The following is a 22,860-nucleotide window of genomic DNA, read 5'->3' as shown; positions in this document are numbered from 1 at the left end:
CGTTGATTCGAGCGAGGTCGAATTTCCCTTTTACTTGGCGATGGAGAAGGTTTGCCTGTTGCATTATTTTTATTGGAGAACATCACTCATTGCTGTATTGTTTGTGCGTGAGTCAGGGTGAGTCCCGATTCGTTTAACTTTGCTTTCATTGGAGAGTACCGTGCATCGGGATGAGTCCCGGTTCGCTTAACTTTGCTTTCATTGGAGAGTACATCGCGTTTTATGGGCTCGTTGCTCAGTTCCTAGTTTCGGAGATTGTTTCTTAATAATGCCAACCTGTTCTGAGCCATTTTTGTTATTTGTGGTACGGTACGACTTAGAAGGCTTTGCTCGATCGTTGCTTGCGAGATGGTATGGTACGGAACATTTTCCTGGTGTGTTTGGTGGCATTCTTTCCTTGTTCGCGTACCTATGAGAATGCTCATGCTCCTGTTCTAAACCAAAAAGGGAGCGTGATAAGTTAACCCAAACGAAATTTCCTGTTACCTTGGCCTGGTAAGTCGGTGAAAAGGGGAAAGGCGTTGTAGGGTCACTTGTTTCGCCCCGTGCTCGAATGGCAGTTTCAGATTTGGTAGTCGTGTTCGGCTTCGTCGTTAGTCGCGTCTTGGTTTCTCGTGGGTTGGACTTACCTTGCTCGTTGGGATATTGAGACCGAGTCCCAGTTGGGCCTTGGTGTTGTTCTCATTCGCGGCTGAAGTTTGTTCATCCTCGGTCACTCATCAGCTCTTAGGTGCTCTTGGTGAAGCATGTTCACTGCTTCTTGCCGTAGGGCTACGCAGTCCTCGGTCTTGTGGCCCCGCTGCTGATGGAACTCACAGAGGACGTTCGACTTTCTGGTACTTGGGTCACACATCATCTTCTGTGGCCACTTCACCTTTGGGCTGAGCTTCTCTAGTGCGTACACTATTTCTGAAGGCGAAACAAAAATCGTGAGCAGATAAGAGTGGAGACATACCTCGTTCGTTCCGCTGAGTCCTTGTATGGATCCTGGACGGTCCTTTCGCATGGCGAAGAGATGGTGGAATTGTTGTTCTGACATAAGGTTGGTGTTTGTCTCGATTGAGGCGTGGGCCTGACTAATATCTTTGACCGTCATTACGACGGTCTTTCCTTGGCTCTGTTTGGACCGATGTTAATCGTTGGATTGGACCGTTAAGGTCGTCCTTGTCTACTCTCACCTCGGCGCAATAGGCGTTGTGAATTTCTTCCCAAGTAGTGGGAGAGTATTTCATGAGTCTGCTTAATAGTTTTCTTGTCGCTCTTGACCTATTCCTGCTCAACCCATTTTGGAAAGCTGCCACCGCCATCCCTTCCGATACATTTGGTAAGCTCACTCTTACTCTGCTAAACCGAGCTAAAAGTCCCTGAGTCCCTTGCCAGGAAGTTGCCTATCGACAAATATATCATTTACTTTGGCTTCCGCCTTCTTAGCCCCAGCGTGGGCGGTGACGAACTTGTCGGCCATTTCTTCAAACGTTGTTATAGATCATGCTGGTAACTGTGAGTACCCGGTTAAGGCTCCCCCGGTTAAGGTGTCGCCAAACTTTTTCAGTAACACTGATGGTACTTGCTCCTTTGAGAGGTCGTTGCCCTTTACTGTTGTAACGTAGTGAATGATGTGATCTTCTGGATCTGTTGTGCCGTCGTATATCTTCGAATATGGTGGCATCTTGAAGGTTTTGGGTATGGCATGTGGGGCTGCCTCCTCTCTGTATGGCTGTTCGATGAATCGGCCGACATCCCATTTTGGTAGCAGTTTTGGGGCGTCCGGTATCTTATCGACCCTTTCTTGGTATTCCCTCATCTGGTCGCGGAGTTCTTTGTTCTCGTTTTTCATTTCTTCTATTTTCTTTCGAATGGTTGTAAGTGCATCATTACCTGCATCAACAGCGGTGTGAGTGTTACCTGTTGGGGGAGCGGGTTGCTCGTCGGCGGTTGTTGTGTTATCCGTCTATATGACGTTTCTATTTGCCCGTTGAGCATGTTTGTCGAGTATGCCGCTTAGAGTGCTCGTCAACCACGTCTCCAGTAGTTTTTTGATTGCTGGTGGTGCTTCCTCGGCCGTGGATGTGGAGGCTTCCCTATCATGTGAGACGGTTACACTTACATGAGGGGGAGGTGAGTCGCTCCGCCTGGGTGTAGCACTCGGCATCATGTTCTCTTCGCCTTCTCTGTCAGCCTCATTGATGGTGTTCAAGAGGTTGGCAGTGACGTCTACTACTGCTTTTAGTCTTTCATCTCCTTTCCCTGCCACTGTTAGTTTGTGCGGACGAGAAAAAGATGGTTGTTCTTCTTTATGATCTAGAAGAAACTAAAAAATTTAACTAAAAAACTCCCCACAGACTGCGCCAAATTGTTTGACAAAAAAGCGTTAGACTCTTTGTTAAACTAAATAATGATAAAAAGAGGATAAATCTCAGCCAAGGATAATTGATTCTAGATCTAAGTGCATTGAATGAGAGAATGAGATATAATCAAACTTATAGCCCGATTTAAGATCATTAAAAGACATCAAGTATAAACAATAAGCTTACACCTTTGGAGTATCGCTCTGTAATGTAAGAGCAAAGGGGGAAAAGAAGGAATGTCATTGATAACTATGAGATCTATCTTTATTGATTTGGCAATGATGATTACAAAGATCTGCAACTAAGATCTAGACTTTTGCTTTATTTTTGTTCGAGAGCCTCTTCTGTTCTTCTGTTCCTTTTGTTTATAGGAAAAGAAATCTCCCCCCTTCTTGTCTTCTCCTCCTCTATATATATTGTCAGCACTCCCTTTTATCCAACGGTCCTTAACCTGAATGCCTTCATCCCTTCATTGTACCTCACGTCGCCTCCCTCAAATATCACGACATTTACTTTGCCGTACAAGCTTTTTGACGGCTCGATCTCGGCAATGGCCGAGATACTTGTTGTTATTACGCCTTGCGGGCACGATCATGACTCAACCGACTCCTTACCATTCCTTTTAGCGCTAATTCAAATGTGGTCAGATTTTGACCCATACAATAATGATGGATGAAAATGGTAGGCAACTAATATGATACTCCTTTTTTTTTAATATAAAATGATACTACTTCCATGCTTCTTTTCGTCTTATTTACTCCCCTTTGACTCAGGTATGTTCACAAGTCTTCTCGACTTGCTCCTCCTGATTGGAAGTTTGGAACTACATGTTGATGACTTTAGTATTCCATCAAAACACAAATTCCCACATAACTGTTAGTATTTAAAAAGGCTATGAATATATATCATTGAGTGGAAAGTAAGCTAATATTTTTTACTCGCATCCAATATATATACAAAATCATATATTCTTTCTCTAAATGATGTACTTGTCCCCTTTCTTCCCGTTATAAATAGCAATGCAATATTACCTCTATCATCATTGAATCCTTCACCAAAAGAATTCTATCGTCACATATCTCAAAAGAGTTCTTAACTGCTCTTACCAGTTAAAAGAAAACCAACATAGAATCGCTTCAATTTCATTTTCCAAACTAGATGAAATGGAATTTCTAAATAATAAAGACTTAGAAATATCCCAAAGAACTTTTATTTATGTCAAGCACCTTTCGAGAAATATAGCAAGAAGCTGAATGTTAATAAAACGGTTCTATGGTGTAGTGGTTAGCACTCTTGACTTTGAATCCAACGACCTAGGTTCGACTCCGGTAGGGCCTTTTGGAATGTCATATTCAACTTTTGCTCTCATTTCATTTTTCTTCTTTAGCACTCGTTTTTCAGGAGAATCATGGGAACAACAAAATTTCACTTTAGTCTCATCTAAGCACTTCAGAGTTCAGACATTCATACCCTTTTGTACTACTTTAAATTGCCCATAGAATTTAATTGGACTACAAATTTCAAAATTAGATTTATCAGCTGCACCATATGTAAGGGTTCAATCTATCCTCTTCTATAAAGAAAAATGTTATAAAACAATAAAAGAAGAAGAAAAGTATTGCACAGAAAAGTAGAGAGAGAGAATTCTTATTGATTTGGGATCAATTAGGGGTGGGTATCGGTCGGTTCGGTTCGGTTTTGAAAATTATCGCTTTTGCCTATCGGTTATCGGTTTACAAATATCATAACCCGATAACCAAACCGATAAAATATTGGTTATCGGTTATCGGTTTATCGGTTATTGATCATCATCGGTTCGGTTATTGGTTTACCCGATAAGGTAAAACTAAAATTAAAAGTGTTGAACGCTGAATATTAAAAGTGCTGAACGCTGAAAATTAAAAGTGCTTTGAAAATTAAAAGCACCTTCACGTGAGTAAATTAGAGACAGAACTATGATGCTAATGTGTTTCTTACTGTCATTATAAATTAGAGACAGAAAAATCAATTTACAGAACTTTTCCATATCATACTGATGAACTTAATTCGCTAAATAACAGAGGACGTTTATTCTAGAGAGGCCATTAGGCTTCCCAATATTGTAGACTGGAAATGCTGCTGCAGAAAGCACAAATACTGAGATAATATATTGTAGAAAGTTCCTTAAGTTCTGCAATGCAAAATCAATGGAAATAATAGGCACTAAATCAATAGCGCAGCTACTGCTTTCAACTGAAGAGAGAAACTTCAGACCAAATCCAGCTGCTAGCCTGTTATAACGACACAGACACTGCTATAACGACACAGCTGCTATAACAACTACAACACCCATAATCCAAAAAAGAAAGAGCAACACCCATAACAATTTTAAAGCTGCTATATATGACACAGCTGAGTACAACTACAGCTGACAACATTAATAACAATACAAAGTAGTAGCAACCTTAAGATTAACAAGTCCAAAGTCCAAACATAATACTAATATTTCAAATTCAAGTAAACAACACAACAACTACTCAATCCTTATAGGCTTCACCAAATTGCGCTCCAAACAACGCTCAACATGCCTCATTAAGGACTTAGTACCAGTTTGTTGTGCATTGTAACATAAAACAAGATGACAATGACTACATCTTACTTTCCACCATCCATCATCACCTTCTTCAATCCTTTCATAGTGACTCCAAACATGTGAGATAGCTTTGAGACCACAAAGTCGAGGCATGGTTACACCTATTAAACATAAAAAGAAAATATATTAAGTCAAGTAATATTTGTAATCATACAATGTGTTATATAAGTTGAATAATTAACTTACCAAAGTTTTAACTGACAACTATCTAAGATTCTACACATCATCATCGCAGGGTTCGTTTCCAAGATTGGCAAAATCTATGAGAATATAACTACAGATTTAGCTTAAAATCTTAAAATGAAACAGTATCTACTGACTCTTGCTAATTAATCTACAGAAATTTGAAATTTTCAGCCATGTTTCTACAGAAATGAAACAGTATCTGCTGATTAATCTACAGAAATTTGATATTTTCAGCCATGTTTCTGTGCAGTATCTACTGACTCTTACTACTCATCTAATCAGAAATTTCACACGAGTAGAGAACTAAGAAGACACCAAACAGAACAATTAGAAGCAAAAATCTTGAGCAAACGGAAGACAAAACTGGTGCGATTGACAGAAGCAAACAGAAGCAAAAATCTTGAGCAAACAGAAGACAGAACTGGTGCGATTGACAGAAGCAAACAGAAGCAAAAATCTTGAGCAAACAGAACAATAAACAAGAAGCAAACAGAAAAATCTTGAGCCAAAACTTACATGATGCGATTGACGAGTGAGGGAGTGAGCCGTCGTGACTAGCGGAGAACTGACAAGCTGATGTATGGCGGAGAACTGGTGGTGACTCTTGACTCTTGGGGCTGCGCCGAAAACAAAAGGAGACAGACGAGACTCGAGAGACGACTGAAGATTGAGTGAAGACTGAAGAGGGAATTACGAAAATAAAACCCTAGTATATACTTAAGGGTAAATTAGTAAATTACTTCATTCTTATTGGGTTATCCGGTTTTTACCCAATAACAAAAATGCAAACCGAGACCAAAATCGATAACCCATAAGAAAAAAATTTAATCCGTTACCGACCGTTAACACAATAACCCAATACCGATAACCCGATAAAGAATTACAGTTGGTTATCGGTTTTACCCAATATATGCCCACCCTAGGATCAATTACAATGGAATAGAACCCTCTATTTATAGGGAGAGGGTGACTTAGCCACCAAGTAATAAACCCTAGAATCTCTCTAAATATAGACATTCACCATAAATAAAATTCTATTTATAACACTCCCCCTTGAATGTCTATTCAACAGATAATGTGCCTCGTTAAAACCTTAACTAAAATAAAACCCATTGGGAAAAAAATTCTAGAGAAGGAAAAAGAGTACACATATCTAATAATACGCCTTTTGGTTGCCTCGTTAAAAACCTTGCAAGGAAAACCCAGTGGGACAAAACCTTGTAAGGGAAAAAGAGTACAACGCGTATTAACTCCCCCTCATGAGAGCATCACTTTCACATCCTTAAGCATTTGCATTCCAATCTTGTGCACCATCTTCAAAAGATCTTTGGTAGAGATTTGATAAACAAATCAGTCATATTAACTTGAATGAATATATTGCACCTTGAAATCATCATTCTTGATAGAGATGAATTGTCTTCATATGATTTTGTTGGAATCGTCAATTCAATATCTTCACATAGAGGTACTCTTGCTATCATATTATCATGCATATAGTTATAGCAAGATACATTTGTGCACAAATTGCACTGAGGATGTGGTACTTCAAGATCAAGAATTGTATATGCTTCAAGCAACTTAAATCCTTCATGGATTGTCATATAAGTTAAGTCATATAAGTCATATAATAGACTTTAGATGCATATCAAGTTTTCATGTCATACTAGACATATAAGATATCAAAAACTGATTGCACATATCATTGACTTTATACTTTCAAGTGTTTGAACTACATGTTCAAAACAACATGTCTTTCATATGAAACCAATTCTACTTGAATTGTTTCTTCAGACTTAAGATCCTCATATATATATTTAGCGCTATCATAGATGTCGTCGGCGAACATTTTATATCGGTTTCAACCTCCTTATTTTTCATAAAGACATAATATAGAGATCTCTTCATTGATATATTCAGGTACCTGAATCTCTCATGAGATTTTATGAAGTGTTATGTCATGTGATCTTCTAGATCACTTGCCTCCTTTTATGATCATTTTGATCATTTGCTCATCTTCTTTATCAAGAAGTTAATTTGAAACCGATTAGTCTATATGCCTTAAGCGTACCACAAACTTTGTCCTTCTAGGACTTAATAGGAGCATTTGCAATGAGAATATAGTTACTTTCTTTGGGTCAACAAATGCGTCTGGCATGCTTTGCAATATATTGCAGATGAATTGTATTTTTATGAACCTCAAGTTCATATTATGTTATTCGAGGATCTAGATGTACAAATGATAATTCATTCCATGTAACGTTTTCTCAACTGTTAATCATGTCTCCCTCTCATGTTAGAAAAATTAACTTGTTACCTCAACTTTGAGAATCCACCTTTGTGTGTTATGGTGTTAATCAAAATATACACCGCACATCAATAATAATAAGATGGAATTATTTGGTTCCTGACCCTGAACCACTTGTGAGGGGAGAAAATAATATACTTTGGTATATAACGTATATCAAACTGATATAGATAACTTGGTTCTCATAAACAATTGTTTAGCTATTAAGTAGAGACACTTAATAAATTATTTTGCTAAACCAACTGTGATGTAAACCAACTTATCAAGATGAACTTCTTGAATAGAAAATCTAGAAATTATGCTCTAAATCAAATTATTGAGCAATTTACCTCGCAAAACACCATGTTGCGGGTTATTAATAATCGCACATGTAACCATCTCATAGGTGCATCTTATGTGGTATATATGGCAGGTGAATGGGCCCATATTCACCTTTGATATTTTCAGTATTCATGGGATTCAATCCCAATTTTAGTTGATCAATTAATTAATGAGAACAAGCAATGTAAGAGAATTCGTAAAGAACTTTCTAGTTCTTTAATATTTACCCATGTGAATTCTCTTTTATTTTTGCACATCATACTTGAATTAACATGGCTAAACCAATTATATCAACTGGATAAACTATCAATATTGATAAACTTCAGGTTTACACCATGATGTGTGCAATTATGAATAAACTCCAAGTTTATTATGATATGGGTTTTTTATATCAATAAATATCCACTTCATTGTGGTATTCTTTTGTTTATGTAGTACAAATTGGAGAATAAAGCGGGTAGCTTTTCACATACATATTATCCCGCTACAAGTTGTAGTAATAGAAGATATTAAATCTTTCCTTTATTTATAGTCTCAATATAATCAACCGCTTTCGCGTGTACTTTGGAAACTGAATAAGTTTCTTTGAGACTTACTACAACACAATACCTTATTGGTAATTAATTGTGTTTCTCCAAAATAGTATAATTGGCTCTTGTAGAGTTCTCAATTAATTTTGTAGTACCACATACTCATCAACACCTATATGGTAATATCTCTTTTAAAGAGAAAGTTATACCATTATGGTTATGGTCAAAATTATATGCAAGATCTGTTTCTTGCATTACCATTGTCTTTTAACAATCACAATGCCAAAATATTTTGGAGTATAATAGGTACGTGACCAATGACCATTCATGTCATAATAATGACATTATTGTCTTATATCATCTCAAACCTCCTTTTAGAGGTGAGTGCGGTATATTCACTACCACTAGCACGTTCATATTCTTTGAAGAATGAATATGTATTCATAAATCAGATGTTGTCACATTCACATCATGAATGGACCATAATCATCTATATGTGCTTTACAAAATCTCATGTCAAATCGATGACAAATATTTTTCACAGAGTGAAAGATTATTTTGAGAATCCTTATTGTTCTCATTACCACAAATGATGACGATTATAATTTCGTCTATTGCCACGTCCATATCCATTGATACATTCATAGTAATAATTTTGTCTTCTTTCAGACTCATCACATACTGCTATTACATTCTCTTTAGGGAATGAGAATGGAGCAAATTCAATGGGACGGGTTTTCAATTCTTTGCCCACAATCATACATGAATTTGATCATGGCGAGGCATAGAAATTTTACCACTTCAGGTGGTTATAATTTCTTACGAACTCCATTAGAGTTATAATCAAACTTTGTTGTCTTTGCTTGTATTTAAAATCAAAGTATAGAATAAAAGAGAAAAATACGGTAAAATACTTACCTTAAATTCAGAATTTAATCATGAAGGAAGTTCATGGAATAATTGACAATCATTATGCTCAATCCCAAAGCTTCTACTCAATTGGTTAGAGTCTCGTGCTGATAACGTGTTATAAAACAATAAAAGAAGAAGAAGAGTATTGCAGAGAAAAGTAGAGGGAGTAAATTCCTATTGATTTGGGATCAATTACAATGGAATAGAACCTTCTATTTATAGGGAGAGGGTGACTTAGCCACCAAGTAATAAACCCTAGAATCTCTCTAAATATAGACATTCACCATAAATAAAATTCTATTTATAACAGAAAACATATTATTATACATTATTTTATTAATGTCAGATATGAAATGGTATATTAGTAATACGGAATTGTATAAGACCAAGTATTCTTATACCTCAAAGCAAACGATATATCCCTCTAAAGTTAAACTATAATAAATCAAATTGTTCTCTAATCCGAACACCCCTAGAACTTTTCTTAAACAGTGCACTCCGAAGGAAAACGACATTAAACTACTTAACTTGTTTGCATTAATGACGAGAAAAACACATGTCTAGTGTTCTAGAAGTCTCATTTGGTCGAGAACTAGCAGGAAAATTCCTTGCACAAAATTTTCATCGTTATGCTTCCAGAAAATATGTGTATATGTCCATAGTGGATCAATCTTGAATCTTCTTGTGAAGTCCTGAACTCTAGAGGGTAAAAAATTGTCCCAACTGACAGAAGCATAAAATGATGATATTTTAGTGTGAAAAGTATTAAGTAGTAATTAATGAAGACGAAGTGAAAATTTTATGTTATAGATTCCTATGTCATGAAATTACGTTTGTCCAGCCAAGGACGTTTTCTCCTAAAAAATAAAACTCTCTAATGACCAATGAGTATTATCAGATTTGGTAATTTCTTCAGGTCAATATGTTTTATTTTCAATTAAATGACCATTTTCAGCTTTTGTAAGTTTATGACAGTAATGTTATGGATTATTTATTTGCATAAATACGATTCTTAAGTTTTATTTGATGATATTACACAGTCAAGTCATGACTTACTTAAAAGCCATTTAATGATAAGTGAAGTGACTAGTATTATTTTCAGTTGGAGTTTTGTACTTAACAACTTCAGTTTTATAAAACAGACTAAATTAAAAAATAACAAGCAATAGCAGATGTAACCAAACTCAGTATTTTTGATATAAAACATAAATATATATGTAAAAAATAATAAAGTATTAACAAATGGTAGATTTCGAACTCATACAGTTTTAGTAATTATTACTAAAAATTCTAAGAATCGATCCTATTGATTAAAATTTTGAATCTGCCTATAATAAAAAACACTAGTGGGCATAACCTAAGTCGACAACTATCATCTTTTGTTAGAAAATGAGGAAAGGGTGATTTGACACCGCTAAAGGTGGCAAAATGGTTAAAAGAAAATATTTATCTACTCATATTATCCATAAAAAAATGGGTCAGATAATGAACCATTTAAAAAGGGGATAGAATATAGATAAAGAACCATATTATCCACCTAGAAAATGGTTAACCAAATGGATAACCAATGGATAACTAATGTGTTTAACTTTTACATTTGTAAAGCCTCAAATTGGAGTAGTTCAAGTTTGGAATATAAGAATTATCTCATAAGTGATCATATTTAAGAAGCCATGGATAATATGGATATCCATATTATCCGTCGGATAAACCCGTTTTTATCCGTCTCAAATACGGCTCGGGTTGGATAATTTATCCGTTTTTTAAATTATCCGTTTCGACCCGCTCATATTCGACCCGACCAGACCTGCCCGTTTGCCACCCCTAGATATATCCAACTTGGCTTGGAATATTTCTACGTGGATAGAGAAGATGACTTGACAAATACGCGGTTAATTTATCTCGTTTTCATGGGGTTTTTAATCTAAGCAATGATCTAATTAATCGGCTAGTAAAACTTAAAATAAGAAAGAAAATAAAAGAGGAAAATTCAGAGGGAAAAACTCCAAAAGTTAAGAGTAGAACCGAACACGTTTTGCGGGTATAAATATGAGACACGGTTTTAGTATGAAGTAATAAAACTTTTGCAATCCTTTAAATACCCACCATAAACAAGAAGCAAAAAAGCAATAGAATACTTCATTTGTCCCAAAACCTCCTGAATTTTCCTCAATCGTGATCACCAAAATTAAGAAAATGGCTCTTAAAGCAGTTCCAGTTTCTCAAGTTCCATACATTGATCAATTCCATGAAAATAATGCCCTCTGCAAATATATAGGGGAAGATGGTAATTAATTAACTCCTCCATTTCTTGTTTTGTGTCAGCCTTCTTCCCCTTACCTTATTTCCTTGAGATGATTTTTTAACATGCAAATATATAGGGGAAGATGATGTTGGTGAGAGGAGAAAAATGGCGACATTCATTTTAAAGGAGAATAAGTTTGTAGTGATGGGACATAGAGGAAGTGGAATGAACTTGTTGCAATCTTGTGATAGGAGATCAAAAGCAATTAAAGAGAATACGTTGCGTTCATTCAATGAAGCTGCTAAATTCAACGTCGACTTCATCGAATTTGACGTTCAGGTGAGACGATAACCCTCAAAATCATGCGTTTTTCAGACCATTTTTCACTCCTCTCTTTCCATTTTGTTTTTAAATTTAAATTTTGATTGTGATAGCAATTTTAAGCAAGAACTTTTTTACGTGTCAACACAACTTTGAGTAATTTAACTTATTATTACAATGGCAGAGGCGTTGAGAATTGTTTTTGATCCTTTTTGGAAAACTGTTGGAAACGACACGAGCCACCGCGTATACGTGGCAGGTGGTGTCCAATTTTGTCACAAAAACCTCTCGATAACACATCATTTACTTGGTCAAATAAGTAGTTTTCATATACAATTATATACCGAAACTTTTAATTTTTGTAAATATTTTAATCATCATAAAATTATAACGTATAATACTATTTATACTGTGACTAACATCCAAAACTCTATTAATTTTTTTGAAGAATTGATCAGGTCACACCACAATTTAGATGTTTTGATCTTTGTACTCCAATCTCGTCATTTCGTTTTTGTAACCGGAGTATTTATTTATTTATTTATCTATTTGAAGAGAGAGGCAAAAGCATTGATATATAGAACATCAATCCTAAGATTTGTGGATTTGTGTGTTCTTTTGGGAATTGGAGATAACTTGTTTGGTATTGAAGTGTCTGAGCTAAATATTTTCTTTCACATTGTGTCTGGTTAGTCTATTTTTCCTATGCATATTTGAATTCAATGAGGCACTGATTTTTTCTTTGTCTTTTCAATTTGTTTTCCTCCTTTCGAAATCGGCCCTGGTTCTTGGTAGGTTTGCTTGCAAAATATAACGGGGCAAGCAAAGAACCATAGATGAAACTGTGTATCAACATCTTTTTGTAGGTAACAAGAGATGGCCATCCAGTTATTTTCCATGATATCTTCATTCTTACACAAGAAGAGGTTGGTTACAGAAAATCCACTATAACCAATGCTTAAATATAATAACTTTAGGATGTCCTGACTCTTAATATGGACATTACAATTACTTTTCAGGGCAAGTTGATTGAGAAAAGAGTAACAGACCTCACATTGGAGGAGTTCCTTTCATATGGACCTCAGAATGCCTCAACAAACGTAATGGATTCTTCGCTCTTTGTACTATAGAGGGTTCCGAGTTTGTAAAACTATACTGATCATACTCTTCTTAAATAGGTGGAAAAACCTTTATTCAGAAAAACAAAAGATGGGAGAATCTTTGAATGGAAAGTCGACGAGGATGATCGATTCTGTACGCTAGAAGATGTGTTCGAGAATGCCAGTCAGTCTGTAGGATTTAACATTGAGTTCAAGTTTGATGATAACACAAGTTATAAAGAAGAAGAACTTGTTGGTGTTATTCTAGCAGTTTTGCAGGTAGTGCAATCATTTGACACAAGTAGCGTCTCTTCTTTTCCTATGACACAAAAAATTGTACTAACAATTTTAGTATAACATACTATGAGTCAGGTAGTGTTCAAGCATGCCAAAGGTAGGTGCATTATGTTCTCAAGCTTTCAACCAGATGCAGCTCAATTGATCAGGAAGCAACAGACCACTTATACGGTGAGTAATAACATTTTAGGTTAACTGCAGTTCCATAACTACGCCGAACTATCTTCTAGAGGAAAGCTTAATTATTGTATGAGTTCGCTTCAGTTACCTTACGAGCGGGCAGAGTTTTCCCTTTATTTATTTTCTTTAATAATAGATTGGACATTTCATTTGAGCATTTCTTGGAATGTGTCATCTATGACTGTCCAGGTTTTCTTCCTAACAAATGGAGGATCTGAAATCTATTCCGACATGAGAAGGAACTCATTGGATGAGGCAATTAAGTTGTGCTTAGAAGGTGATCTACAAGGAATTGTCTCAGAGGTCAAAGCCATTTTAAGAAATCCAACAATGATAGCAAAAATCAAAGAATCAAAACTTTCCATTTTGACATATGGCCAGCTAAAGTAAGTAAGACATGTTGTTGCATTTAATAAGAGAAAGTGATTAGACTATGTAGTTTAAAGGCCTAGTATTGTCACATAAATATAATATGTACAATTGCAGTAATGAGCAGGAGGTGGTTCACTTGCAATACATGATGGGTGTTGAGGGAGTAATTGTAGATTTTGTTAAAGAGATTACTTTAGCTGTTTCCCAGTTTTCGAAACCAGTTTATGCTGGAAAAGAAGGCTTGTCATTGTTGGAGAAGAGGCTACTAGCAGAGAAACGAACTCCCTGTTCGGATGATGAACTCTCATATTTCCGTAGGCTTGTTCCAGAGTTAATACATTCTTGAACTGCTGTGTCACAAACTTTGCAACTTTATGTTTTTTTTCCCTCTTTCATTGCTGTATTTTGGTTTGTTGTTGTACCTTTTCAATATTAGGTCGTGTAATATAGTTTGGAATAGGGACATGTATTATGAAAAGGATATTAAACAATCAACTGTAAACAGGGGATCAATGTACATTTTGCGTCTAAATTACATATATATATATATTTACAAAGAGTGCAAAATACATGGATATTCATAAATAACATACTAACAAAGGACGTGATTGGGCTATGACTTCTGTGGATTCAATGCAAGTCAGATCAAAAACCCAAGAGAGAAGTTTATGTAAAAATAGAACGGTATAGCCAGTTTTCGGACTGGTCAATCAAAAATAGCCAGCGTTTACCAAGTCAATGAAAAATAGTCATCGTTTTGCCGCAATAGAGACCGGTCCAGCATAATATACTGGAGTTGAGTTCGGTGCACTTGTGTATGAACTCCAGCATATTATGCTGGACCGGTATACTTTGCTGGCTCCAGTATAATATACTGGAGCATTGGTGCTCCAAACTCCAGTATATTATACTGGACCAATATACTTCCTGGAACTCCAGTATAATATGCTGGAGTTCAAGTATACTTATGCTGGAACTCCAGCATAATATACTGGAGTATTTTCCGGCTTTTGAACAGTGTTTTCGTTTAGATTTATCTTTACATAAAAAGTGCCTAAATTTCGATTACTTTTGAAATTGGGCTATTTTTGAACGACCAGTTGTAAATCTGGCTATTTTTAAATTTCTCCCGAAGTTTATGGATTAATTCAATTTTTATAATTCAAGTACGTTGGCATTTAAAATTACCATAATGAGGAAATAACGATAAAAGAGGGCTTTTTCCATACTTGTTGCATTGATGCACGAGGCACAATAACAAAGAGTTACCTAGTAATATCTCTATCAACTCCCTCACAGATAGTAGAAAATCCATAAACCACAGTTAAAATGAATGTCGAAACATATATTACATCCTGAAATTGATTAGTTCAAGAACACTCTTAAGCAATTCAGAGGGTGATATAAAGGCCATCGTCCTTTGCGGTATAGTAGAAATATAACAAATAACAAAGGGGTAGGAAAAGGCAAGCATTTACCTGAGGCAGAATACTAAATCATACAACAGAAACTATATACAAAGTTGAGGCAGAATACCTAGACATCATACAACAGAAAATAGATACAAAGCCTAGGGCATGTAGGGGTAGAACTGCATATTAAACGTATATTCACGGGGTGGAGTGTTAGGGCCGAAAAAATCAGGTGTCATGCGGAATCTAGCAAAACAAACCTTGAACGACGATAAGTCCGACAACAAAAGAGAAATATACCAAAAGAGACACAAACATATAACGTGGTTCGGTCAACTGACCTACATCCACGGCGAAGATGAGCAATCCACTATATAAAAAGAGAGTACAAAATATCGAGAGAACAACCTCACGAAGAGGCAAACACAAGTGACACACTAATACTTGTCCCTTAAAGTTCTCCCCCTAAACACGACTCTCAAACCCCATATGGTTACATTGTGGATGCTACTGAATGAGAAGGGCGGATCCTCAATTTATAGAACTCCAAACCTTTTCCTACAAGAAAAGGTACTAGCCAAATATGGAAGAATTGTATTTTCCTTCTAGAAAAAGAAAAACCCAATTATGGTAAATATGTTGTCCTTTCCTTCATGAAATAGGAAAATCAGTTATGGTAAGAAAATCTGGGCAAACACCTAACAATTCTCCCCCTTGGCCTGAATTTTCTGACAAAATAAATTTGACCCACCTTCTTCACATAGCCTTCAACAGGTCACATCTTCAAATCTCCACCACAAAGTTTATCTCAACGTGCGTAGCACATCGGTCAAATTTCTCAGACAAAAGTCACGAATATCGTCAAATATGTTGCGGCTAGAACTGAACCCGCCAAGATGAACTTGTCTTGAACCTTGCTCTGATACCACTTGTATGTCGAGGAAGAGGCAAACCCAAAAATAAAGAAGATAAAGAACACCAAATTAACGTGGAAAACCCTTCAAATCGAAGGTAAAAATCACGGGATCACAAAGATCCAAAAAGCTCCACTATAACAATAAGAGGGTTACAAAAGTTCTCCAAATTGGCTGCACAACAAGTTCCAAACACGGAGCAACAATAGCAACAAGAGCAACAACTAATCAATTGAAGAAAGAGGAGAATTCACCAAAACGAAGCTACTGTCCGAGGCTCAAAATCAGATGCTACGGGCCTCCAAATCCGATCTCCACCATTCAAATCAAAGACCAAGATGTTATGACATTTAGTCAAAATATTAGCCCGATCCAACGGTTAGCGAATCAGGAAACCTGATTTGAAGTTGGTTGGTCGGAAAAAATCTGCAGCAAAACGAATACTTTTCTTCTCTCTTCTCTCTTGATGAAAACTCTCTCAAAAACCACTCTTATGTGCTTAAGTCTTTCAAATACTTCTACCAATGAGCATAGAATAATTCTCCAAGGTTGTCCTATTTATAGATCATGAGTGGTGGTTTCATTTAAAGCCAAAACCCACTCAAAATTGGAATAAACACCGAATCCAATTCCGAGGAATTAAAACCAAAAGAGAATAGGATTACGCCACTGGACCTTTGGCTGGACCACATGGGCATGTGCCCAACAAATTCCCCCTCCAGCCAAGGGGCCAAATTTGTCTTCAAGTAGAAGAACTATTGATAGGCTTCATGCCTGCCAATTTTTTGCGAAACGCATGCTTATCCGCAAGCTTAACTACGAAGTCCTCAGGCTGCTCCATATAAATCTACTCATCTAAATCACGATGAAGAAAAGCAGTTCTGACATCCATCTGCTCAACCTCTAAACCTAGACTTGCGGCTAAGCCTAGAATAACAGAAATAGAGGACATCTTCACAACAGGGGAGAAAATTTCATCAAAGTCAACTCCCTTCTTTTGGCCAAAACCTTTAACAACTAACCTCGCCTTGTATCTAGGCACGTAGGTATGATTATCTTGCTTTATTCTGAATGTATATTTGTTAGTTAAAGCTCTCTTACCTTTCAGCAATTTCACTAACTCATATGTGTCATTCTCATGGAGTGACTTCATCTCATCCTCCATGGATTTGATCCACTGATCCTCGTGAGTGTCTTGCATGGCTTCATCATAATTCTCAGGTTCTCCCATGTCAGTCAAAAGTACATACTCATCAGGAGGATAGCACATGGATTTTTGCTTTTCCCTTGTAGATCTTCTAAGAGAGATTTCAGGAGCATTCGAAGTAGTTACCTGAGCAGGAATTAGTTGTTGATCAACCACAACTTCATCAACTGGAGCATCCATAACATCTACATCATGATGATCATTTTGATCTTGATCACTATCTTCATTATTGTCTTGGGTTCCTTCATGTGCAATAAGTGCCTTAGCAACAGAAACTGGATCAATATCAACTAAGGTCTCATTACTCTGAGAATCTGTCTTCTCAGCTTTGTCAATATCTTCAATAGTCTGGTCTTCAAAGAATATTGTATCACGACTTCTAATAAGTTTATTGTCAACTGGATTGTAAAAACGATACCCAAACTCATCTTGACCATAACCGATAAAGATGCACTGCTTAGTCTTGACATCCAGTTTCGATCTTTCATCTTTAGGAACATGCACACAAGCTTTACACCCACAAACTCTCAGCTTATCATAAGAAATATCTTTGGCAAACCAAACTCTATATGGGACATCACCATCCAAAGCAACAACAGGAGACAAATTGATAACATAGACAACAATATTAAGTGCTTCCGCCCAAAATGTATTTGGAAGTTTAGCCTCTGAAAGCAGGCATCTAATTCTTTCAACTAGAGTTCTATTCATCCTGTCTGCCAAACCATTCAATTGAGGCTTCTTGGGCGGAGTTTTCTGATGACGAATTCCTTGTTCCTTGCAATAGTTATCAAATGGACCACAATATTCACCACCATTGTCAGTGCGAATACATTTTAATTTCTTCCCCGTCAGTCTCTCAGCTAAGGCCTGAAATTCCTTCAATACGCCAAGTGCTTGATCTTTAAATTTCAAAGGATACACCCAGAGCTTACGAGAATGATCATCAATGAAGGTCACAAGTAAAGTGCACCATCTTTTTTTTGACTTTACTTTAAAAGGACCACACAAATCATAGTGTACTAGCTCCAATAAATCGAGCTTTCTTGAGGGAGGATGGCTATGAAAGGAAACCCTTTTCTGTTTGCCAGCTAAACAATGGATACACCTTTTCAGCTATGCTTGTTTCACTCCAGAAATCAAACTTTTCTTAGACAAACACGTAATCCCCCTCTCGCTCATATGACTCAATCTTCTGTGCCATATTCTGATAAAGTATCACTTTCCACCAGATGTATTGAGTCATTAATAATAGAGCCCTATGTCACATATAAATGACCAGACTTGACTCCTCGAGCCACTACTAACGAGCCCTTAGTGAGCTTCCATTGGCCATAAAAGAGGGCATTATGGTAACCTTCATCGTCTAATCGTCCTATGAAGATCAAATTGAAAGGAAAGTCTGGAGCATGCTTGACATCTCGAAGAACTAACGTTGAACCATTATTAGTTTTCAAACAAACTGTGCCAACACCAAACACCTTAACTTCACTGGCATTGCCCATCTTTAACACTCCAGAATCAACAGGAGTATAAGATGAGAAAAAGTCTTTTCTTGGTGTGACATGTGATGTAGCTCCAGAATCTACTATCCAGCTCGTCTCATGGGATACCAAATTGATGACATTTTCATCATAAGCAAAAAGAAGGTCATCTCGAACAATAGTAGCAACATATTCTCGTTATTTTCAACTTTTTTCCTTCTCTAATGTCTTGCAACAACTTGTGGCAAAGCCTTTTGATATGTCCTTTCTTGCCACAGTGGTTGCATGTAATATTATGGTATTTGGACCTTGACTTACTTCTACTTTTACCTCTATTCCTCGAGCCTCTTATTCTATCTCTCCCCCGGTCTTGTGTAACCAAGATATCTGCTTGCGAGGACGAACCCTGAAATTTTCTCCATACTTCCTCTTTCAACACACCACTCTTGGCATATTCCATGGTCACCTTACCTCCAGGAGCTGAATTTGTCAAAGAAACACGAAGAGTTTCCCAATAGTCAGGCATAGTATTTAGAAGCCAAAGTCCGTGTATCTCATCATCAAAATTAACTCCCATTCTAGACAGCTGATCAAGGACACCCTGAAAATCATTTATGTGATCAAGGATATGGCTGCCTTCCTTGTATTTATAGGTCATCAATTGCTTTAGCAGGAACAACTTGTTGTTCCCAGTTTTTGAAAAATAAAGAGTCTCTAGCTTTTCCCACAATGATCTCCCATATGTCTCGTTCACAATATGGTTGCGAACATTATCTTCAACCCATTGTCATATATATCCACATACTTGTTGGTGCTCGAAATCCCAATCTTCATCAGATATACTCTCAGGTTTATGAGCAACAAAAATGAGTAGATGCATCTTCTTCACGAACAACAAATCTTTCATCTTGCTTCTCCAAACGTTATAATTTCTCCCATTTAAACATACCATCTTGCTCATATTCGCCTCCATTCCGTAACAACCCGGATAAATAACCAAGGATCTGATACCAATGTAATGAAAAAAAAACATGTTGTAAAATGAAAAACTCAATTATGGTAAATATCTTGTCCTTTCCTTCATGAAATAGGAAAACCAATTATGGTAAGAAAATCTGGACAAACACCTAACAATTCTCTCCCTTGGCCTGAATTTTCTGACAAAATAAACTTGATCCACCTTCTTCACATAGCCTTCAACAGGTCGCATCCAAATCCCAACCACAAAGTTTGTCTCAACGTGCGTAGCACACCGGTCAAATTTCTCAGACAAAAGTCACGATTATCGTCAAATATATTGCGGCTAGAACTGAACCAGCCAAGATGAACCTGTCTTGAACCTTGCTCTGATACCACTTGTTAGGACCACAAAATCAGGTGTCTTGCGGAATCTAGCAAAGCAAACCTTGAACGACAATAAGTCCGACAACAAAAGAGAAATATACCAAAAGAGACACAAACATATAACGTGATTCGGTCAAGTGACCTACATCCTCGGCGAAGATGAGCAATCCACTATATAAAAAGAGAGTACAAAATATCGAGAGAACAACCTCACGAAGAGGCAAACACAAGTGACACACTAACACTTGCCCCTTAAAGTTCTTCCCCTAAACACGACTCTCAAACCCCATATAGCTACATTATGGATGCTACTAAATGAGAAGGGCGGATCCTCAATTTATAGAACTCCAAACCTTTTCCTACAAGAAAAGGGACTAGCCAAATATGGAAGAATTATATTTTCCTTCTAGGAAAAGAAAAACCCAATTATGGTAAATAAGTTGTCCTTTCCTTCATGAAATAAGAAAACCAATTATGGTAAGAAAATCTGGACAAACACCTAACATGGAGCAAGGATTTGAAATTTATGGGTTCTGAACTTGACCCTAAACCCATAGCATATCATAGTTACTAGGTTTGCAATTATATATTTATAAAATGTTAATGGATGTTAGTTTGAGTGCCTTTTTGGGTTACTAAAGAACTTGGTTCGTTAACTTACTCCTTAACCGAATGTGAAACAAACAGTAAAGTAAATACATCAATTTTTACGTGGAAAATCATCCGGCTCAAAAGGTGCAAAAACCACGACCTACTACGTAGGATTTTAACTTCACCTCCACTAAAACAAATGAGCCAAACATATCGATTACAAGACCTGTAAAACAATACCCTCCAGTTCTCCTACTTGAACTATTTGACTTACAAGTTACTCTAACTTGCAAAACCAAACAATCACTTCAACTCACTGATTATATGTGACACTTTAATCGTCTTGAGTATAGAACATGTAGTTCCTCGGTTGATATGCAAAAGGATGATATCTGCAGTCCAAAAGTATAGTATTAAAATTTCATTGGACTCCGAGATCTTTGAGGAGTCCTATGTGTAGTCAGCTTCTTATTTGATAAGACTCCAACAGCTTGAAGGACTCCACAATTCTTGGGACTGTTATCTCTCACTTATGCAAGCATATATTCTTGGACAACAACCCTTATCATGTTTAGCAGTCCTCTTCCAATGAACTCGTACTTGATTATCTTAGTGATAAAGTTACTGACTTGTAAGAACATGCAATCAGCGACCTTGAGGACTTGGTTCTTAGAACAGTTCAGCAGCTATATTGAGGACTTGGTTCTTAGAGCATTTCCTCTGAACAAACTTAATTAATCATCAAAACCTTAATACTCAAAAAATTCCCTCTTTTTGATGATGAAAAACTTTGTGCGTATAAAACCAGTTAATCATTTCATCATAACAACAAGATAATCAACAATCACACAACCAGGCACATCAAACACCAAACAACCCCAACTCTATCTTCCTCCTTTTGGCATCATCGAAAAAATAAAAAGATGTTAAACAGATTAATCATAGTTAATGCAAGATTCATGGCCATTTAGGCTACAACACAAGCTCAAGAATTATTAAGACAGATACACTAAGCTGATGATACACCTATATGAGAAGTATTAAAACAGCATAAGAGAATTCATTTAGTAGTGCCAAATTAAGCCCAGGACCTTGCCTAAAAACATTAGAGCAAAATAAACTGGAACATCTTGCAACCTACTTAGAACTAGAAAAAAAAAACATAAAGCACCACCGGGTTAACAAAACAAGCTGAAGACATAGGATAAAGGACCAGGATCAAGGCTGAGATGAGGAGGGGGTCAAGGATGGCAATTTGTTGGGCATGAGCCTCTCCGTCCCTTATGAGATCTTCCGTAATCTGCCTGGTTTCTTTTCTCAACACATTATTGTCTTCTCTAAGCTTAGCATTCTCCTCAAGAGCCAGCTCCAACCTATTAGAGAGCTCAGCTGCCCTGCTACTGCAAGGTAAAATAGTCGAACCTGTTGGCCTTCTAGCCTTGATCTCCTCATATCCACACTTCTTGAGTGTAACAATATCCATAACATCATTATGATTGCCAAACTTAAGCTCAAGCAAGGCAATGTTGATCTTGTCAAACAGCTCAGTTAGCATGAAGCCATAACGCATAGTATGCTTAGGCCTGGAATTGTCTGTAGCCCTTGCATGTGCTGAATCATCAGGCTAGAAAGGTTTATGGCTCTACCAGTATCCAACAGTTCAATCACAGCCATGTCAAGCAGGGTGGCTTCATGCCTCCTCTCAGATCTCTGCAGTATGCAGGAGCTCACAAAGTGAAACAACAACTCGTGAAAAGAAGTCATGTCAGTCTTGTACACCTTCTAGGGAGCATCCAACTCAAACTTTTGAGAAAATTTCCTTGTAACCACAATGCCTGTGTCCACATCATTGTCTATATCTGGCCATTGCTTCTTTATATAATTGTCAAATCCTAAGGAAGGAATGTTCAGGAGCAGCCCAAGCTCTTCAGCATCAAACTCCACCTCAAACCCCCTTACAAAACTCTTGACCACCTTGCCATCAAATTGGAAGTTTGCATAAAACTCCACTACAACAGGCACACACACAGGTGAAATGTCTTAATAAGAATATGTCTCCATCCCTGTAGTTCAAGCTTTTCAACTAGATGAGCCATACCTTTCTCATTTGTATTTGCAAGGATCGTCCGATTTAACACTTTTCTATTCATGAATTCAGT

At 36.9% G+C, this 22,860-nt stretch overlaps 1 protein-coding gene across 1 annotated transcript; it reads left to right on the top strand.

Moving 5' to 3' along the window:
• The first annotated feature begins 11,314 nt into the window (after positions 1-11,314).
• Positions 11,315-14,268, top strand: LOC109209781 (glycerophosphodiester phosphodiesterase GDPD1, chloroplastic-like). The gene is made up of 8 exons (XM_019373117.1): positions 11,315-11,521; positions 11,616-11,818; positions 12,667-12,726; positions 12,820-12,900; positions 12,979-13,179; positions 13,273-13,368; positions 13,567-13,763; positions 13,864-14,268. Exons 1-8 carry the CDS (start codon positions 11,431-11,433, stop codon positions 14,093-14,095), a joined length of 1,161 nt encoding a protein of 386 aa, XP_019228662.1. The 5' UTR covers positions 11,315-11,430; the 3' UTR covers positions 14,096-14,268.
• The last annotated feature ends 8,592 nt before the right edge of the window (positions 14,269-22,860 follow it).

Source organism: Nicotiana attenuata, unplaced genomic scaffold, assembly GCF_001879085.1.
Source record: "Nicotiana attenuata strain UT unplaced genomic scaffold, NIATTr2, whole genome shotgun sequence".
In the NCBI taxonomy this organism is placed as follows: Eukaryota; Viridiplantae; Streptophyta; class Magnoliopsida; order Solanales; family Solanaceae; genus Nicotiana; species Nicotiana attenuata.
This window is presented reverse-complemented; position numbering and strand designations above follow the sequence as displayed.

What these genes read in the sequence shown, in the direction of transcription:
- LOC109209781 (XM_019373117.1), top strand. Translation starts at nt 11,431, where the DNA reads ATGGCTCTTAAAGCAGTTCCAGTTTCTCAAGTTCCATACATTGATCAA. An exon ending in CAAATATATAGGGGAAGATG is followed by an intron (nt 11,522 to 11,615) that starts GTAATTAATTAA and finishes GCAAATATATAG; the next exon opens with GGGAAGATGATGTTGGTGAG. An exon ending in AGCAACAGACCACTTATACG is followed by an intron (nt 13,369 to 13,566) that starts GTGAGTAATAAC and finishes ATGACTGTCCAG; the next exon opens with GTTTTCTTCCTAACAAATGG.